This window comes from Miniopterus schreibersii (assembly GCF_964146895.1).
Source record: "Miniopterus schreibersii genome assembly, chromosome: 12".
Classification (NCBI taxonomy): Eukaryota; Metazoa; Chordata; class Mammalia; order Chiroptera; family Miniopteridae; genus Miniopterus; species Miniopterus schreibersii.
In genome coordinates, this window is record NC_138112.1 from 73,686,804 (window position 1) to 73,704,865 (window position 18,062).

Here is an 18,062-nt window from a genome sequence, read left to right on the forward strand (position 1 = left end):
GAGGGCATAGGGGCAAGACAGGAATTGGGGCGGGGCTGCACGCCCTGGTGGTCTGGGGCATGCCTGTGGCAGGTGTCACCAGGTGGGCCTGCCACAGAACAATGACACAGGTGGTGACCAAGGCTGGGCTGCAGAGCAGACAGGAATGGGGGCTGGAAATAGGTTATGGGTGGGGTTTGGTGGTGATGCCCCACAGCCCATGAGGCTCCTGAGAGCAGCCCATCCCCCAACCTGGACGCCAGACCCAGGCCCCTCAGTGCCATCATTCCTGTTCACCGCAAGCCCCACCCTCTGAGGTGCATGATGCAGCTGGACCACTGCTGATCCTGGGCCCCGTGATGCTGCTCAGACCCCACTGCTGATCCTGGGCCCCATGACGCTGCTCAGACCCCACTGCTGATCCTGGGCCCCGTGACGCTGCTTGGACCCCACAGCCCACTTTATTTGCCAAGTTGTACAGAGTAACACTTAGGGGCACAGTTCCCAGGAACAAAACAGAAATCAGTAACAGGGAGCAAGGGGCTGGACTCCACTCACTGAGGACACCAGGGCAGGGGGGGGGGGCAGGCCCCGGCCTGGGTAAGAGGCCACCCCATGTCAGGGGAGGGGCAAGTGGATAGGTCAGGGAGACTCAGCAGTTCCTGGGGCCTCTGCACCATTTCTTGGAGCTAATTTAATGGAGGTTTTGGTGGCTGTCCTGAGGTACACAAGTCCCTCTCTGCCTGGCCTGGGCAGCTCACCTGGGCCTGTGTATGTCCTGGAACCCCACTCCAGGCACCTGTCCCATATTGGTGGGGGGTCCATGGGCACAGGTGTGCCTAGACATGGTACCCCCCGTGGGGGGTCAGGGCAGCGACAAACACGGCTGGGGGCTGCTGCCCACACGCTTTATTAAGATGCACCGGGAGCCTGCCCAGGCCCCATGTGGAATGTGGATGTCAGGGCTCCGGCCCTGCCCAAGCACCAGGGTCAGCAGGAGGCCCCTTGCCCCCACCCCAGCCCGTGTGTGGCCCCAACCTCCTGCCCTGCACAGGGTCTCAGGGGAAACACTGCTCTGGAGATACATGGATGAAGAAGTTAAGATGCCAGAAGCCCTCCCAGGCCCCCATGTGGCCAGTGCTCAGCTGCCCCCTCTGGCATGGTGCTCAGAGGCCTGGCCAAGGTCCTGGGGACGCTGCCTTCCCTCCCCCATGTACAGGCTGGCAGAGGCCTGCAGCAGGACGAGGCCATCTCCCGGGTAGGCGGCGTCCTTTGGCAGCGGAGCAGGGTGGCGGGCAGTGGGCAGCCTACGCACAGTAGGTGTCGGCCTTCACCACCTGGCAGTACATGGTCATCGCAAAGGTCAGGCCCAAGATCTGCAGGGACATGAGGGGGCCGGGCAGAACCACTCCATGGAACCAGGTCCTGCCTACAGAGGCCTGGACCCTGCCCCACAGGTCCCGATGGCCTGGCCCCTCCTGTGGGGATGTTTCCCCCACCCTTGGCAATTCAGATCCATCAGCTCGAGAGGTTCCTTGGGCTCAGACCCAGGCCCACCTTTCCCTCTGGCATGGCCACCTGGGCTCTGCCCATGGCTTCAGGGACTGTTTCAGGGCCCATTAGCTCCAGGCTGGGTCTTGGGCCACCTGCCCCCTCCCCACCTGCCCCGAAGCCCCAGCATCCTGCCCCTTGCCCATTCATCCAACTGTGATCGTCACTTATGAGTGTCCATCTGGCCTGGCTTCCACCTCCCATCTGTCTGTGAACCTCAGGAAGGGCGGCTGCCCTGATGACCAGGTTTACTGACCTGGCTCAGCTCCCCAGGGGACCAGGGGGTAGGGGGGCAGGGCCCAGCTGGACCTGCCTATCAGGGCTGGGGTTGCCCACCCTCACCACACTGGGCAGTCCCGTGGGCTGGGGCTCGAGCTGCAAGAACAGGGCTGGCCGGGGGCACAGGGTCCTCAGCACAGAGGCGTCCAGGCTGTGCCTCCGCCCGCCTCTCAGGAGCCCAGGGCAGCCCATCTACCGCTGGGGTGTCAAAGGCAGTTCCTCCATGGAGGTGTCCCTGACCACTGCCACAACCCCACCTCTGCCTGGGGCGGTGGGCTCCACGCGGGGTGCCCCGGCCCCCATACCTGCACCAGCGCTGTGCACAGCCCGAAGACGCCCACCGCCAGCAGGTTCTCCTGGAGCCACATCTTCACCGTCTCGTAACACGGCTGGAGGGAGAGCGGGTGTCACTGGGGCGGGCCCCGGGCGCAAGGCCGACCCCCGGGCCCGGGGCCGAATCCGGGGCGCGGGCTCACCGCCTTCCACCAGGTGCCGGGGGCGTGCAGCCCGCAGCTCTCGCTGAACTCCAGGCAGCAGGAGTCGGGCACGCGCGTGGCGTTGTAGACCTCGAACCAGTCGGTGTAGTTGGAGACGCCGCAGCAGCGGAACTGCGGGGACACGCGGCTGGGACCTCGCTGGGGCGCCCCCGCCTCGCGTCGCGGAGGTCCAGCCGCGGCCCCGCCCCCAGTCGCGGCCCCGCCCCTGGAGGTGAGGCCCCGCCCCCGCCCCCTGGAGGTCAGCCCCGCCCCCAGCCGCGGCTCCGCCCCCAGAATCCCGCCCCAGCCGCGCCCCCTGGAGGTGAGGCCCCGCCCCCTGGAGGTCAGCCCCGCCCCCAGCCGCGGCCCCGCCCCAGCACCCCCGCCCCAGCCGCCCCCCAGGTAAGGCCCCGCCCCGGAGATCAGCCCCGCCCCCAACAGTGGCCCCGCCCCCAGAATCCCGCCCCAGCCGCGCCCCCTGGAGGTGAGGCCCCGCCCCCTGGAGGTCAGCCCCGCCCCCAGCCGCGGCCCCGCCCCTCACGTCTGTCTGGATGATGCTCCAGGCGTTGGTGAGCCCCACGTTGCCGGGGGTGCCGTACAGGTGCAGGCCCTTCTTCAGGTCTCGCTGCGCATACCTGTCGATCTGCGGGCGCAGCGCGGTCAGCGGGACCTCTCCCTGGCGGCTGGGCCTCGCCGTCCAGACCCCGCACCCCCGCCCTCCGTTCCCCGCCCTGGGGTCGCCTCTTCCCAGGCGCCCGCCCAGCTCCCAGGCCCCGGCCCACCTGTGCCTGCGCACGGGGTTAGGGTCAGACACAGCGGCACCGACCCGGCCCAACGTACAGACAGACCCAGAGGGACAGGCGCACAGCGCTCCGGCTGTGTCCATGCACACGGGTCAGCACACACACGGCCGTGCCGCCCGCCCAGGGGCTCGCAGCTCTGACACCCAGAACGAGGAGCCCACCAGCGCCCAGGGCTCAGGCCTAAGACCTTCCTCTAAACGGCCACGGCGCCGGGAGAAATGGCTGGTTCCCGCTGGGCACAAAATACCCGAGATGGGCCTGGAGAGTCTTCTGGCATCAGAAGGCAAAAAGGAAGTGCTGCCCTGGCCGGTCTGGCCCAGTGGTTACAGCATCGGCCTGCAGGCTGACAGCTCCTGGGTTCAGTCCCGGTCAAGGGCACAACCCCAGTTGCGGGCTCGACCCCAGCCCCGGTGAGGGTGCGTGCAGGAGGCAACCAATCCATGTGTCTCTCTCTCATCGATGCTTCTCTCTCCCTGCCACTCTCTTTGAAAACAATGGAAAAAATATCCTTGGGCCCGGCCAGCGTGGCTCAGCAGTTGAGCACCAACCTAGGATTCAGGAGATCTTGGTTCGATTCCTGGTGAGGGCACAGGCCCGGGTTGTGGGTTCGATCCCCAGTAGGAGGCATGCAGGAGGCAGCTGATCAATGACTCTCATTGTTAATGTTTCTATCTCTCTCTCCCTCTTCCCTCCTCTCTCTGAAGTCAATAAAGATATATTTAAATATATATATATATCTTCTCAGGTGAGGATTTAAAAAAAAAGTGTTCCCCAAAAAGTGCTTGGGGGCCAAGCCCAGGAGCCAGGAGCCAGCTGAAAGAGCTCCCATGGCAAAGTAGAACAGATAAGCAAAAAATAAGTCTTGGGTGATAACCCAAGGAACAGAGCACAGGTGAAGCCCTTACTGAGGGAAATAAACAATTAAATAAACAAGCGGGAGATCGGAGTGTTTTTCAGCAGGAGCCGGAGCTCACCTGAGCAGCCCAGAAGCCTCCCGGAGCCTCTGGCCCGGTGTCCCCTCCAGGCCTGGACCCCGGGGGCTGTGGTTAAAACCAAACCCCAGGCCAGGTGCCATGGATCAGACGACGGGGCCGCTGTCACCCAAGCCGAGTGCGGGGTCTCCGACAGCCGGCCGTTGGCCGCACACCCGCCCTGCCGTGGCCCCTTGCTGGGATGGAGCCCCCACACCCGAAGCTGCGGGCAGAGGTGGCTGTACCTTGTCCGTGTAGGCAAAGAAAAGTATGGCGACAGTGGCCTCCAGCAGGAACACCAGCAGCAGCAGCACGAAGAACTGGGGGGGCGGGGGGCAGACAGACACAGGCCTCAGCAACCCTGCCCAACCCCCAGGGGTCAGCCACCCCAACCCTGGAGCCTTCCACCTTCCAAGGGCCCGGCCACTCCCTTCTGAAGTGTCTGTGGTCAACATTCCGAGGACAAGGCTGAGAGCATCCCGAGGACATCCTGCCTCTGAATCCACACCAAGGCCAAGGCCAGGCTAGCAGCAGCTCAACAAAGGGTCCCAGGGCCAAAAGGCTGGGGACAGGGGCTGGGGAAGGGTCCCAAAAGGGGCAGTCTCGGGGAAACAGGCCCAGTGCAGGCCGGAGGGGCCCTGCCTGTCGCGCGTGTGCACACATAGGACCGTAGGCACGCGTGCACACGTGTCCCTGTCCTGTCTCGGGAGGCCCCCACCAAGCTCCGGCACTGCCTCTGAGAGCAGCCCCAGCCCCCGACACCCACTGCCCGGGGGTGGAGCTGTGGGTGGGAGCCGGGCGCCCACCCCGCTGCGCCCACCCCGCGTCCGCCCCGCCGCCCCGCCCCGCCCTCACGGTGAGCAGGAGGCACTTGTTCTCCTTGATGGCCCCGACGCAGCCCACGAAGCCGATGGCCATGACAAAGGTGCCGGTGACAATGAGCAGGTTGGCGGCCGACAGGGACGGGAAAGAGGAGGACAGCGTGGCGAAGTTGCCCTGTGTGGCGGCCAGCCAGATGCCGACGCCAAGGATGCCACAGCCTCCCAGCTGGGACGGGGGGGGAGAGGGGCAGTGAGGCCGCAGCCCAGGTGTCCAGGGCAAGCCCACATGCACCCCCACCCGCCTGCTGGCCTCCCAACACCCCCAATCCACAGCCACAGCAACCAGACGGCAGGGCCCCACGCCTGGGACCTGGTCATGCTGTGGCTGGAGGGAGGCGGTGGTGCTTGGTATCTGCTATCATGAATGGGGCACCCTGTTGAGGCAGCCTGGGCAGGGGGCCCCAGGGCACCCCCGAATGCTACCCCTCCAAGAAGCGTCCCCCTCTGCCCCAGAACATGGCCTGCACCTCGCCCATCCATGCTGCCTGCTCCATGGGTCCAGCCCCACAGCCGCTCTGGACCTGAGCAGCCCAGGGAGACCCCACCTTCGAGGCCTCAGCAGGACCCTAAACGCTCACTCTTCCTAAAAATCTGGCTTCCCAGCGGGTGGCCCGAAGACTCCAAACACCAGATCCCACGTGGCCGCCGCCTTGTGGGCCCCTCTGAGTGTCCCCAGCTGTCCCCTAGTAAGCACAAGCCCCAAAGCACCGGTGGGCCTTCTAAGAGTTCGGGCAGGGGTGGAGCAGAGCGCCCGCCCCCTGCCCTCGCTGCCTCCTCCCACAACCACTGGAGCCCTTATTGGATTTCATAACTGCTCATTATTACAAAAATCAATTAAAACAAGAGGAAGAAGCGGGAGAGGCAGGGCAGTGATGAACCCAAAGAGGGCTCTTAGCCTTGTCCAGTGATGGGGACGCCCGGCCTCGGGGAAGCAGGAGCAACCGCGACTGGCTGAGGGGGCTGAGGCTCCAGCCCCCACCCTCAGACACTGAGGCCTTGGGCTCTGGGTTGGCTCAGGGTGAAACGGGGGATGTTCCAGGGAGCGGGCTGGGGGCCCTCCCCCCCACAAATGCTGACCAGCACCTGGGGACCGATGGCCAACGGCTCTGGGGAAGGCTAGGCAGCCCTGGGGGCCCTGCCCCACTCTAGGACTGGACAGAGATGTGGGACCCTGTGCCCCCATGAGGGCCCGGGAGCGTCCTGGCAGTCTGGCCTCGGTCCCCATGTGCTTGGCCAATGGGCAGTCTGGGCACAAGTCCTGCCCCCCAGAGTGTTCACCTTGCACACCCAGGATAGCGGGGCCACCAGACTCCAGAGGACACAGTGTTACTCACCCAAGAGCCCCACATCACCCCACAAAAGCCTCCCCAGCCTCAACAGCCAGACTCACACACCATTTCCCAGACAAGCAAACCGAGACTGGGAGATGAGCCGCCCACCCAGCCAACCCTGAGGAGCTGGCCACACATCCCCACCCCACTCCCCAGGCCTGGGGCGTCGACCCCGACAGGGACCCCGCAACTCAGGCAGGCCCTGTGGGCCCTGAGCCTCTCCCCCACCACAGTCAGCCTGGCCACAGCGGTGGGGGTGGCAGGTGCCGCTGGTCTCCATAGCTCACCCGGGAGTGCACATGGTGCATTAAGCCCGGCTGGCTGGCAGGAGACCACAATTACACGGGGTGGGGGTGCAGCTCAGCCCAGGCCTCCTACAGCGTCTGGAGTCCCTCTGGACCTTGCCCAGGCTGAGCAGAAGGAAAGCCCCCAGTGGAATGTCCACCCGCCAGTGGGGGGGGCCAGTCAGCCCAAGGCCAACACCTTCCCCAAAAAACAAGGACTGTTTGAAAATTACAAACAACACCTTTTCTAAAAAGACAACCAAAAAAACACCTTTTCTGATGCTGTTGGCTCAGGATAGAGCCTCGGAAGCTCTACTGAATGGCCACCTGGTGTTGGGTACCCCCAGACGGGGCTCCTCCATCCCTGGTTTGGGGTCACAGAGCCTGGCTGCACCCCTCCCAGAGCAGGATGGGGGAAGGAAGTGCCTAGGCCCTGTGCTTCTAGGTACCAGGTTGGAGGGCCCCTGGGACAGAGGCTGACCGGCCCCAGCACTGACTGACTGGCCCTGGAGGTTCCCAGAAGGGCCACCATGTGTGACAAGCGTCTCTACCCTGGCCAGGATTAGAGCCTGGCACATGTCCCGCTCAGCATGTCTCCTGATCAAGCTCAGGGCTGTGATTAGGCTCCAAAGGCCAGGGGAGCAGGAGGCCAGGGAGGCTGCCGGGATGGGAGATCCAGGACCCTCTAACTGGACACGTCACCTGGTGTCTGCGCCCCCCCCACACACACACTTGGCAGCTGGTCGCTCACGCCCCAGCACACACCCAGGCACAGGCACCCCAGGCGAACACACACCTCAGAGCCGGGTTTGGGCACAGCCCCAGGGTGGGGCGGGTGTGCTGGCTGTAGGGAGATGTGTGTGCCCCCCACCTGCAGGATGGATGGAGGCTGGCCCCCCCACCAGCAGCCAGGGGTGGTGCTATCCATGGTGCTGACCTCAGGCAGGGCCAGGGTCAGGGAGCTAGACTGGGCCACCAGCACCTCTGGGCACCCTGAGCCTGCCTCTGGGAGGGGCTGCTAGTGACATCATGGGGCACAGAGGGAGCAGGGATGAGCACTGACTCAATCCTCCCACCTGCCTGCCTGGCTGCACCCCTCCTTGTCCCCATGCCCATCGGGACACCCAGCACCTCATCCCCACGGAACTCGTGGGATCTGCAAGGACCCCGGGAGGGAGGCTGAGGCTGGGGGCACCCACTGGGGCACTGTGTTCAGAAACAACACCATGCAGACCCGCACTGGGGCAGGGGAGAGACCCAGGGGGGAGGGTGAGCCACCCCTCTGTGGAGGGAGCTGGAAGTCAGGCCCTCTCTGGCTGTGACCCACTGGGGTCAGCTGACCCCTGGCCCCTAACTGGTTCATAGCTCTGGGTATCAGAGGGTCACAATTGGGTGGGGCTGCCTCTTGGGGCAGGTCCCTGAGCAGAGGAAGGTGCTGGGCTGTTCTTTAAAACCCAAACCGCCTGTGCTCTGCCTTCAAGGGAGGTGGATGGCTCCTGTCTGCAGGAAAAACGAGACCACGCTGCCTGGTGGGGGGACTTGGGGAAGGGAGCAGAGGGATGCTGCCGGGCAGAGCGGCCATAGGGGACAATAAAGAGATGACAAGAAGGGGCAGTCCAGGTTCCGGGGGGCCCAGGAGGCGTGGACCCCACTGCCAGTCCTGGTGGACACATCTCTCCTTAATTAACACTTAGAGAAATGCCCTGGCCTCCACCCTGAGATGGCAGGAGAGACCCCCGCTGGCTGCCACCCAGACACATGCCATCACACACCCTGTGACACAGTCAAGGGCCCACGTTGTCACAGATGCCTCACCATCACAGTGTCACTTGCGACAACGTACACACCCTCACAGGCCACAGACACACTGCCCTGTGCCCCGTCACCTCCACCGGGCCCAGGTCCCTCCATGTTCAAGTACATTTGCAGGGAACAGCCACCAAAACTCTCACAGACACGCCCACTGACAGAGTGCACACCCGTGCTTAATAAAATCACCTGTAATTTTGAAATGTTTCTGCGTGTGCAGCTTTTAAAACATTTTGGCAGGAAAATTACAGCCTCCGAGTGCAGGAGGAAATGGGCCCCGTTACACCCACAGAACATCTCACGCAGGATAAATGCAGCTAAGTCCCCAGGGGCCAGGAGCTCTAGTCCCCCCCTCCCAGGTCAGGTGGGCCAAGACAGCAAAGCTGGGGATCCAGGACCCCGCCCAAGCTTACCAATGTCCCACCCTGCACCTCCCCAGCCCCTTGCTCACTGCCTGAGGCACTGGACCCACTCCCCAGCCAGAGAGAAGCCCAGGTGGACCCAAGAGCAGGCCCTGACCCAAGGACAGCCTGGGAGAGGAGGGTCCTCCACCCCAGCCCTGCCATCAACTGAAGCCTCCCTGTCTCTCTCCCATGCACCCTGAGCACGTGCCCTCACCTATCCCCAGCTACAACCCCCCTTCCTGCTGTAGCTTTCTTGTCTGTGGATTTTTCAGGTTGGCCTCGGGCATGGTTGGTGATGCCATCACCTCCAGGCCCATGCGGGGCAGGTGCCAGCAGGCCCTCTGCCGATGCCCCTCTGGCCACACGGCTCAAAGTGGCAGATGGCTGGGCAGTAGGCCATGTCCTTGGAATGGGGTGGAGGGCTGGGTGCCCACAGGGGCCAAGCCTGTGCCCAGAAGCCCCTCACCTGGCAGCCGGCACAGCCTCAGGGTGGGGGCTGGGCATGGTGGAGATCACCATCTACACATAGTTCAAGAATTTGTCCGCTGTGTCAGAAATCAGGTCTGTGGCTGCCCAAAGTGGGGTCGGGTGGACTGGGTAAAGGGGCCAGGGCTTCCCCACCTTGGCCGAATGTTTTTACCGGGGTCACAACTCCACGCTGTTCACTTAAAATCTACACAATTGGCTGGAATTAATCTTCTTAGTCACCATGAGCCCCCAAGTCCTCATTGGTGCTGTTCTCTCACCCCTAACCCTAGGAGCCCCCCAGGTAACCCCAAGGCTCAGAGATGAGCATACACAGCCCTGGCCCATCCTAGAAATGGCCCCACTAACCAAGGACCCCCTGAGGCCAGTACCCGGGGGGGGGGGGGGGGAATGCAGGGGAGAGACAAGGACCACAGCAGGGCTGCCTGGGAGTGGAGAGTGAGGGGCGGCCACCAGGCAGGGCCCCAAAGGGCAGCACCTCACTGGCTTAATCCTCGGGGCAGCCATGGAGGAAACACCAAACCCGGTGCTGTTCCGCAGGCTGGAGACGGGAACCATGGCCAAGGGTGGGAGATGCAGCTGGGGCCCAGGACTGTCCCACCACACCCACTGCCTCCCCCCCCCCCCCCCCCCCCCCCCCCCCCCCCCCCCCGAGCAATCAATCCACAACCTACACTACCCACCACAGCAACATCTACGGTCGCCAGCTCCGGTCACACTGTCATCTGCAGCCATCAGTGCCAACCACGCTGGTGCCCACTGCAGCTGGTCCATGCCCCCACCTCTTCCCGTGCCTGTCCAGAGCTCCACCTGCACCCACCTCTCTGAGGGGTCCTGGCCTCCAGAGTTCACCTCCGCTCTGGGCCTGGGCCTCCCCTCCCAGAAGCCCCTTGCAGAGCACAAACCCGTGGGGTGACCCTCTCTGGAAGCAGGCATCTGGGGCAGGAGCCTCCTTGGCTCTCACTCCCCCACTTGGCCCCAGGCCAGCTGCCCCTCCCAGTGACCCCTGACTCCCCCACAAAATGGGGGGGGGGGAGAAAAGCCAGGGCCCAGGATGGAAGGGAGGTGCAGAAAGGTAGACCTGGGTTTCTAGGCATCCGGCCTTCCCTGGATCACATGCAAATGAGCATGCAAATGAGCCTCCTTCTGGAGTCCACAGCCCAGGCCACGCCCCCTCACTCCCGGTTGTGGAAGGGAGGTTGGCTCGGGAATTAGTGATGGCACAGGAGTGACCTTGGCGTCCCCCTGCCCAGCCACTGGAGCCTAGGTCTGGCCCGGCTTCCTCCAACCTGTCAGGTGTGGCACCTGCCTCGGCCACAACGCACCGCCCTCCCCGCAGCGCGGGACTGGGTGGCAGCTGTCCCCGTCCTGGGGGAAGAGGCCACGAAGAAGTACCAGCACCTCTGACCTGGACACAGGCACGTCCTGTCTGAGCAAACCCAACCCACTCAGCAAAAGTTATGGGAGCCCCGCACAGCCTGCTGGAGAGGCACCCCGCGCACACTCAGGGTGGCGCACCCAGCCCGAGCCCTCGGTGCGCGCCCGCCCCTCCCCGCAGCCCCTCTGGAGCCCAGGGTCCCTGGGCCTGGTAGGTCACCGGTCCATTTAGGGGGGGGTGGTAAAGAAAGAATTCGGGGTGCAGGCAGGGAGGGAAGCGGACAGAGGGGAGGCCCCAGCCCCGGCACACAGACCAGGGCTGGACGCCGGGCAGGTGCCGCTCCGTGCCCCGGGCAGCCCCGTCGGGCACGCAGGTGAGGGCAGGACTCCTCCCGGGGAGCGGGGCGGGGCCGGCGGACTCCCCCCCTGCACCCCGCCGGAGCCCCTCCCCATTGGCCGGCCAGCCCCGGCCCCCGGCCCCCCCCCCCGCCCCCACTCCAGCGGCAGCGGCGCCCCGAGAGCGCGCGCCCCGCGCGCCCCCCGCGCCCCGGCCCGGCGCGCCGCACTCACCCAGAAGAGCAGGTTGAAGGCGAACATCAGGTACTTGACGCCCTGCAGGCAGCCGCGCGCCATGCCGCACCGCTTCAGCTCTAGCAGGAAGATGAAGGACAGGTCCAGGTAGAAGACCACGTACTTGGTGCCCTTGGGCGACGTGTAGCGCGCGCGGGCCGCCTTGGGGCCGGGCCCGGGGCCGGCGCGCAGCCCGAAGAAGGCGCCGCCCGCGTCCCCGCTGTCCCCGCGCCCGTAGAGGCTGCTGTAGCGCCGGAAGGGGCCGCCGCGCGCGAAGCCCGGCTCCTTGCCCTCCGGCGACGGGCTGCGCCGGTAGGTGGACTCGTCCGTGCTGGAGCGGCGCATGGCGGGGTGCCCGCGGCTCAGCGCCCCGCGCCCTCCGGCCCCGCGCGCCGCATCCCGCCCCCCGCGCCCCCCGGCCCCCGCGGCGGCAGCCCCGCGCGCCCCCCGCCCCACGCCCCCCGCGGCCGCAGCCCCGCGCGCCCCCCGCCCCGCGCCCCCCGCGGCCGCAGCCCCGCGCGCCCCCCGCCCCGCGCCCCCCGCGGCAGCAGCCCCGCGAGCCGCCGGCGCAGACCCGGCGCGGGTCCCGGACACCTGCCCGCCGCGCGCCGCAGCCCCAGCGCCGCAGCCCCGCCCCGCCCGCGCCCACCGCCAATCTGCGCCCGCCCCGCCCCGCGGACCCCTCCCCTCCCGGCCGCCGCCGGGCAAATCCGCCGCCGGGCCCGCCGGCCAATCCCCGCCGCGGGGCGACGCCCCCGCCCCACCCGGCCCCTCCGCCCGCGCCGGCGCCCCTCGGGCTCCCCTCCGCGGCTCGCCAGGGGGGGACGGCGCTCGCGGGGGGCCGGGGAGCAGTGCAGGGCGCTGGGCGCAGGGAGCTGGGGGCCAGTCCCGGGCAGCTCTGGGCCGCGGAACGACGCCCCCCGGCCTTTCCCGGGGCCTGCGGGGCTTGGAGACCCAGCCGCACCCGATGTGGGACGCGCTATGCAAATGAAGTGACCCAGTGGCTGCCTGGGGGCGACTTGGGGTGGCCCTGGCTTTGGTCTGGGGCCCAAGCCTCTGGACCAGGGCGAGGTACAGCGTGGCGCCCAGCAAGCCCAGCACTCCCGGGTGGGCACTCCCCAGCAGAGCTCCTGCAGCTGACAGCCTGAGTGGGAGGGGCACCTGTGGGGTCAGCCTGGGGCACCCAATGGGAGGCTGGAGGGAGGCAGAGCTTGGATGTAAGACAAGCCCCAAGAGGAGCCAGGGTGAGCGAGGGCAATCGGAAGGGAAACGGACAGTGGGGGGTTGGCTTGGGTTCCCACACTGGGCCCAGCACCCAGGATGCCCTCAGCTCCATCTCACTCAGCCAGTGCCGTCCCAGCGTCCCCCAAAAGTCCTGCCACTCCCACGCCCATCTACAAAACTCTGTGCCCATCACTCCAGGTGAGCAGGTGAGTCTGGCTGAGATGAAACTGGAAAACGCAACCCAGCACACTAGGGTCACCTGCAGTGTGGACACAGGTGCATCAGGATTGTGGGGAGTGGGGGGCTTCCCAGTGACCCTGTTCCCAAAGTCCAGCCCCTCCCCCACAAGAGTCCCCTTCCTCCAGCAGGTGGGGCCTGAGCAGAACACATTCAGGTGGCAGTGTCTCGGCTAGCCCCGGCCTGCCCCAAGCCCAGGAGAGTGTCCAGCCTGCGAGGACCTGGGCTAGGCGTAGATGAACCCAGGGGGCAGCCAGACCTGCTCCCCACTGCCCAGCAAGGTGGTGACGTACCTGGGCTTGCCACGGGAAGGAAGTCAGGCGGCGGGCAGTGCCCCTGAAGGTGGCCCAGCGGGTGGGCTAGTGGGCAGGCGAGCGGTCAACACAGCCAAGGCAGGCAGGAGCTCTGCGGAGGGAAGACAGGCAGAATGGAGGCTGCCCCTAATTCCCACCCCATCGGGGCTCTCAGAGCCCAGGCAGGCCCCAACGGGACAGGGAAAAGCCCTCCACTCAGGACTAGGTCCCTACAGGGGAGGAGGAGAGCTGGGGCACAGGGGCGCTACGTCCCCAACCTCTGGTCACTCAGCCTTCTGAGACACCCAGGCAGGAAGGCAGGCTTGCACACACAGACACAGAGTACATGTGGAGACACACACACACAGAGAACACGCGTGTTCAGATGCATGGGCTCACACACAGACTCAGCTCCTAGCCATGTGTCACCTCTGAGGTCCCAGACCCGTGAGACCAGCCTATGTGGTCCGCTACCCCCAGGTGTCCTGCACTCTGCCCCCTTCTCGGCTCCAGACACCACCAAACTCATCTCAAACTCTCCGCAGAGCCAGCCGGTGATGACTCATGAGGCCCTTCATCTGCCCTCAGCACTTACAGGGGGGCCTGTCCTCCCCACCAGCCAGGGACTGTGGGGAGCGGGCATCCTAGCCACACCCTCCACACCTCCCCTTCAGAACAGGGGCTCCGTCAGCCTGGGGACTAGTGCAGGTGGTCTTCCCCGCAGCCCCAGGGCACAAGGGACTGAAAGGCCCGACATGACACCGTGGCAGGTGCCCACTGTCCAGTCACCTCTGGGGTACATAGGCCACTTGGAGGGTCAGTCCAAGCTCCTCCCTGCGAGCAACCTGAGGCTGACCCCCAACCTCAGTTAAGGGTTATGAACAGCACCCACCACAGTGGGGAGAGGATGTGCTTGGGCCAAGGGTCATGGGACCCCCCCTGCACCTCCACAATTGCTGCACCTGAGGATGAACTCACCATGGAAGGGTTTCAGGGCCCAGTAAAGTATCAAAGACAATGGGGGACCTGCCCTTCCCACTTTTTTTTATGAACCCCCTCCCCAGGGCCACAGGGCCCAAAGCCCACAGCAACATTTCAGAAGCTAAAAACCATGCGTCACACCTGCTACCCACACAGGCCTGAGGTTGGCCTGCATGTCACCACCCCCCAGACCTGGTCATGGGGGCGCCACCTGGGCAGGCCCTAAAGGATGGCCCCACCAGCACCCTTCATGGCCCCACAACCCTCCTAGACCCACAGATATCAAGACCGTGGCCGACACAGGATGACTGCCCCACACTCCCAGCCCCCACTCAAGCCCTCCCAGCCCTCACTCCCACCCTGAGCAGCCCAGATACAACCCTGCCATCAGGGCACGGGGGCAGGTCCAGGACAAGACCAGGGCTGGCTCCCTCCCTCCAGGCCCACCCTCCTCCTCCAGGAAGCCCCCCTGCCCTACTCCCCACTCTGGGCTTCCTTGAAGCGAAGGGACCAATGGGCCCGTGTCCCCCAGAACAGCACACATGGCAGGCAACAGGGACAGGGCTCAGCCCCATAGTGGGGGGCAGGTAGGGGCTCCCCAGGCAGTGTGAGCCACACAGAGGCCATGGGCACCTACCTGGCTATCCCAAGGCCCACTCAAAAGGGACCTGCGCAAATGCAGAAACAGAGCATGCCCACCATGGACTTGGAGGCCTGGGGCGGACAGAATGACAACTGATTGTCTGGCCCGCCCTGAGCCCCAGCCCTGAGCCCCAGCAGCGGAGGGAGCCGCCCGAGCACACAGCCCAGCAAGGGCTGCTCTGGGTGGAGGGAAGGCCAGGCAGCTCTGAGGCGGCTTGGAGGAGATGGGAGGGCCGGGCCAACACAAACAGGCCTGCGGTGTGGCCTTCCTGCTGCTGCTTCAACCCTGTAGGCCCAGGGCCCACCCAGGCCCCCGGCCTGGGGGAGGGGCAGGCAAACACCAGGCTGGCACCCCCTCCACATGCAGGGCCCAGGCAGGGTCCAGACAGGGCCATCTCTGGGACCCAAACCAGAGCCTCAAGGGCTGGGAGACATCCGCTACAAGGGAGGGGTCCCCCTGGAAGAGACCACCAAGGGCCTCCATTCTCCTCCTGGGCCCACCCAGGCCAACCCAAGCTCAGGGCCCTCCCCACCCCCCACCCCACCCCCATTCCTCCCCCTCAGGTATTCCTCTGCTGGAGGCCACGGAGAGGTAGAGGTGGAGGGGACACAATTAGGATCCTGGGGGGAGCGGTGCCTTCCCACCTACCAAGGCCCTGGGAGCACCCTGCCTCAGATGCCCAGTGTATGCCCACCCTATGTCAGTGAATGCCCTGTGCCACCTGGACCCCTACTGAGAAGTACCCTCAGGAAGCCCACATCAGCCAGGCTGGGCTGGCAGACAGTGACGTTCCCAAATGTCACTGCCATGGGCCCAGGTGTTCCCAGAAGGTGATTAGGTTAGGAGCAGTTCAGGCTCAAGCACACCTATAAACACCACTACTGAGGACTCCCCAGTCCCCGGGGCCCAGGGGGTGAGTGTGGGTGCAGCAGATGGGTGACCCCGTCTGACTCTGGGGAGAAGTCTAAGCACTTGTGTTCACGGACCCGCCCCACCCTGCGCATCCTGTGTGAGCTCACATCTACCCAAAGCAAGCGGAGCTAAGGGCCAAGCCTGGGCCCCATGTCCGCACAGCCAGGATCAGGACCCTGGTTCCATCCATGGGGAAACTGAGGCTGTGATGCAGGGCCAGTGGGCGGGGCCTATCTCCAGGACAACGCTCAGGGCCAGGTCCCAGAAGCTAAAACTTCAATCTCTGATTTCCCCTGGTCCCCTGCTTGCCCTCAAGTGACCCTTTCTAGCAGGAAACATGGCTCACGAGTTCCAAACCACGTGTGCACACAGCTCTCCCGCCTCGTGCCCGCACCCCCCCCTTACTGGGAGCAGGACACCCATTCTTGGAAAACCTGTGCCTGGGACACATCTGTGCTGACACCCCACACCGAGAGGGTAAGCAAGGGCCCTCACCTACCCCAGCAGGCAGGCAGAGCCCTAGCCCCACCAGAGCCCCCTCCATGGCTCCCTCCTGCCCTGGGCCATCCGGAAGAGAGCCTGGCTTTTGCCTCAACTTGCTCCCCCCACCCCTCTCATACACACACACACACACACACACACACACACACACACACACACGGCCACTCAGGGCCCAGGTAGGGGGCCGGCGGCAAGGCTGACCTGAGGCTTCCCCCGGAGTCCTGTGGTCCAGCCTGGGCAGAGTTGAGCTGGGAGGACCGAGTGCCCCAAGGGGCCTCTGCGCACACGTGTGCTGGGGCCAGTGCACACGGGCTGGGACGGGGCAGCGGCTCTGCTCCCCATGGCCTCTCCTGGGAAATCTGGGAGCTGGAGGGAGGAGCTCTCCAAGAGGATGCTGCCCCCGCCCCCAAATCTACATACAGCTCAGTATTCCAGGAATGTCAACTTGGCTCCGGTCAGCACCGGGCGGGAGGCTCGCTCCCCTCACCCTCCCGAGTAAACAACAGCTCGGGCAGGAGCACTGGTGGCAAAGGCCCGGGTGGGACAGGCCCTCCTCCGGGAAGCCTTCTGCCCCCACCCATTCCCGAAGGTCCACCCAGCTGACATCCCCGATGCCCGCCTGGTCTCCCGCTCACCTCCACAGCCTCTGACAGCCTCTGTAGCTGAGCCTGGGTCTGACCCCAGGCCACTGTGACTCAAGGCCCCCTATCCTGCCCATCTGGCCAGAGACAGGATGTGCGTCCAGTCAGTGGGAGGGGGGTTGAGGGGTGTCAGGGAAGGGAAGTGGCTTTGGCTCGTGGCTCTGCACGTGGCAGGGTGGGGGATGGCAAATGCCATTGGGGAAGCGTCCCGGCCCAGGCAAAGGTGGAGGCACAAACTCCAGGCGGACAGCGGCTCTGGACAGCTCTACCCAGGACCCAGAGGACCCTCAAAACCTCCCTGCCCCCCAACTAAAGTCTCAGAGAACAAAAAGCTAACACCTGGGACCCAACCAGAGATCCAGATGTCCCAGGCCAGCGAGCCTGCCCAGAGCGGGCAGGCGCCCTGTCACAGGTGCCACTCGGCACACATCCAGCCCCCACAGCCCAAAGCCCACCTCCTGCAGGAGCCTTCCCTGCCCAAAGCCCTCCCCCAGCCCCAGGCCCACCCCGTTTCCAGACACGCGGCCTCCACGCCCTTTAAATCCTCCACGGCCCCGCCCCATCGCCTCTGGCTCCACCACCTACCCTGGCCCTAGCCCAAACCTGGCCTCGGCCCAAGGGGTCCCTTTGCCAGGCTCCGCCCCGTTCACACACTCTCAGGTGCGCCCCTAGTGAAATCCCGCGTTCAACAAGGTCCCACCCAAAAGGCGCCTCTTCCACGACGCCCTCCTTGACCACCCTCTCTGCCCGCGCCCGTCCTCCGCGGCGAGCTGCGACGCCCTGGGGTCGCGGGGGCCAGCACAGCCTGTCCCGGGGCGCCTGCAGACCCCTTCCGGCCCCCGCCCCGGCCCTCCCTGGGAGGAGGGGAGGCAGGACGCGGGCGCCGCGCGTGGACCTGAGTTGGCGGGAGGAGCCGACGGCCGAACGCCGCCGCCCGGCCGCTCCCACCGCGCCCTCCGCTGTCGGCTGCAGGTAAGTACCTGGCCGGGCGAGCGGGCGGGCGGCCCCCGAGCTCAGCCGCAGGGACCCCCGGGCACCGCGGGCAGGGGCTCGGGCCGGGGACCCCGTTCCGGGCGGGGCCGGGAGGGACGGCGGGAAGCCCCCTGCGCCCGCCGCGGGGTCGCCCCGCCACTTGTTGCTGCGGCTCGGCTCGGGGCGCGGACTCCACGCGGGTGCTCTCGGGCCCGGCCTGGCTCGGGTCCGGCTCCGGCGCCGCGGGCGGGACTCCCGCCGCATCCCCGCGGGCAGGGGCTGTACCTGGGCGCCGTCCGCCCGCCGCGCAGCTGTCAGTCACGCGTACACGAGAAACGCGAACCGCGCCGCGGAGCTCTTGCGGCCCCGCTCGGACGCCGTAGCCCGGGACGTACCAAGGCTGTGGGCGAGGGGGGCGCCGACAGGTTTGCCGCGGCCGCGCGTGCCCCCCACACGC

The 18,062-nt window shown here is 66.0% G+C and overlaps 1 protein-coding gene across 5 annotated transcripts; it reads right to left on the reverse strand.

Annotated features, from left to right (window-relative positions):
- Nucleotides 1–393: 393 nt before the first annotated feature.
- TSPAN4 (tetraspanin 4) lies at nucleotides 394–17,970 on the reverse strand (the record flags this gene model as incomplete). Of its 5 annotated transcripts, none has more annotated exons than XM_081153813.1 (9): nucleotides 394–1,355; nucleotides 2,115–2,198; nucleotides 2,286–2,417; nucleotides 2,827–2,928; nucleotides 4,305–4,379; nucleotides 4,915–5,106; nucleotides 11,202–11,281; nucleotides 12,956–13,067; nucleotides 16,628–16,735. In XM_081153813.1, the coding sequence occupies 7 exons, from the start codon at nucleotides 11,262–11,264 to the stop codon at nucleotides 1,287–1,289; spliced, it is 717 nt and encodes a 238-aa protein (XP_081009939.1). In that variant the 3' UTR covers nucleotides 394–1,286. The 5 variants fall into 5 exon arrangements, with proteins under 5 accessions (XP_081009939.1, XP_081009941.1, XP_081009940.1 ...); XM_081153815.1 differs by lacking the exon at nucleotides 16,628–16,735 and adding an exon at nucleotides 17,891–17,970 and having other exon boundaries at nucleotides 396–1,355; XM_081153814.1 differs by lacking the exon at nucleotides 16,628–16,735 and adding an exon at nucleotides 16,194–16,489 and having other exon boundaries at nucleotides 396–1,355.
- Between the last annotated feature and the right edge of the window lie 92 nt (nucleotides 17,971–18,062).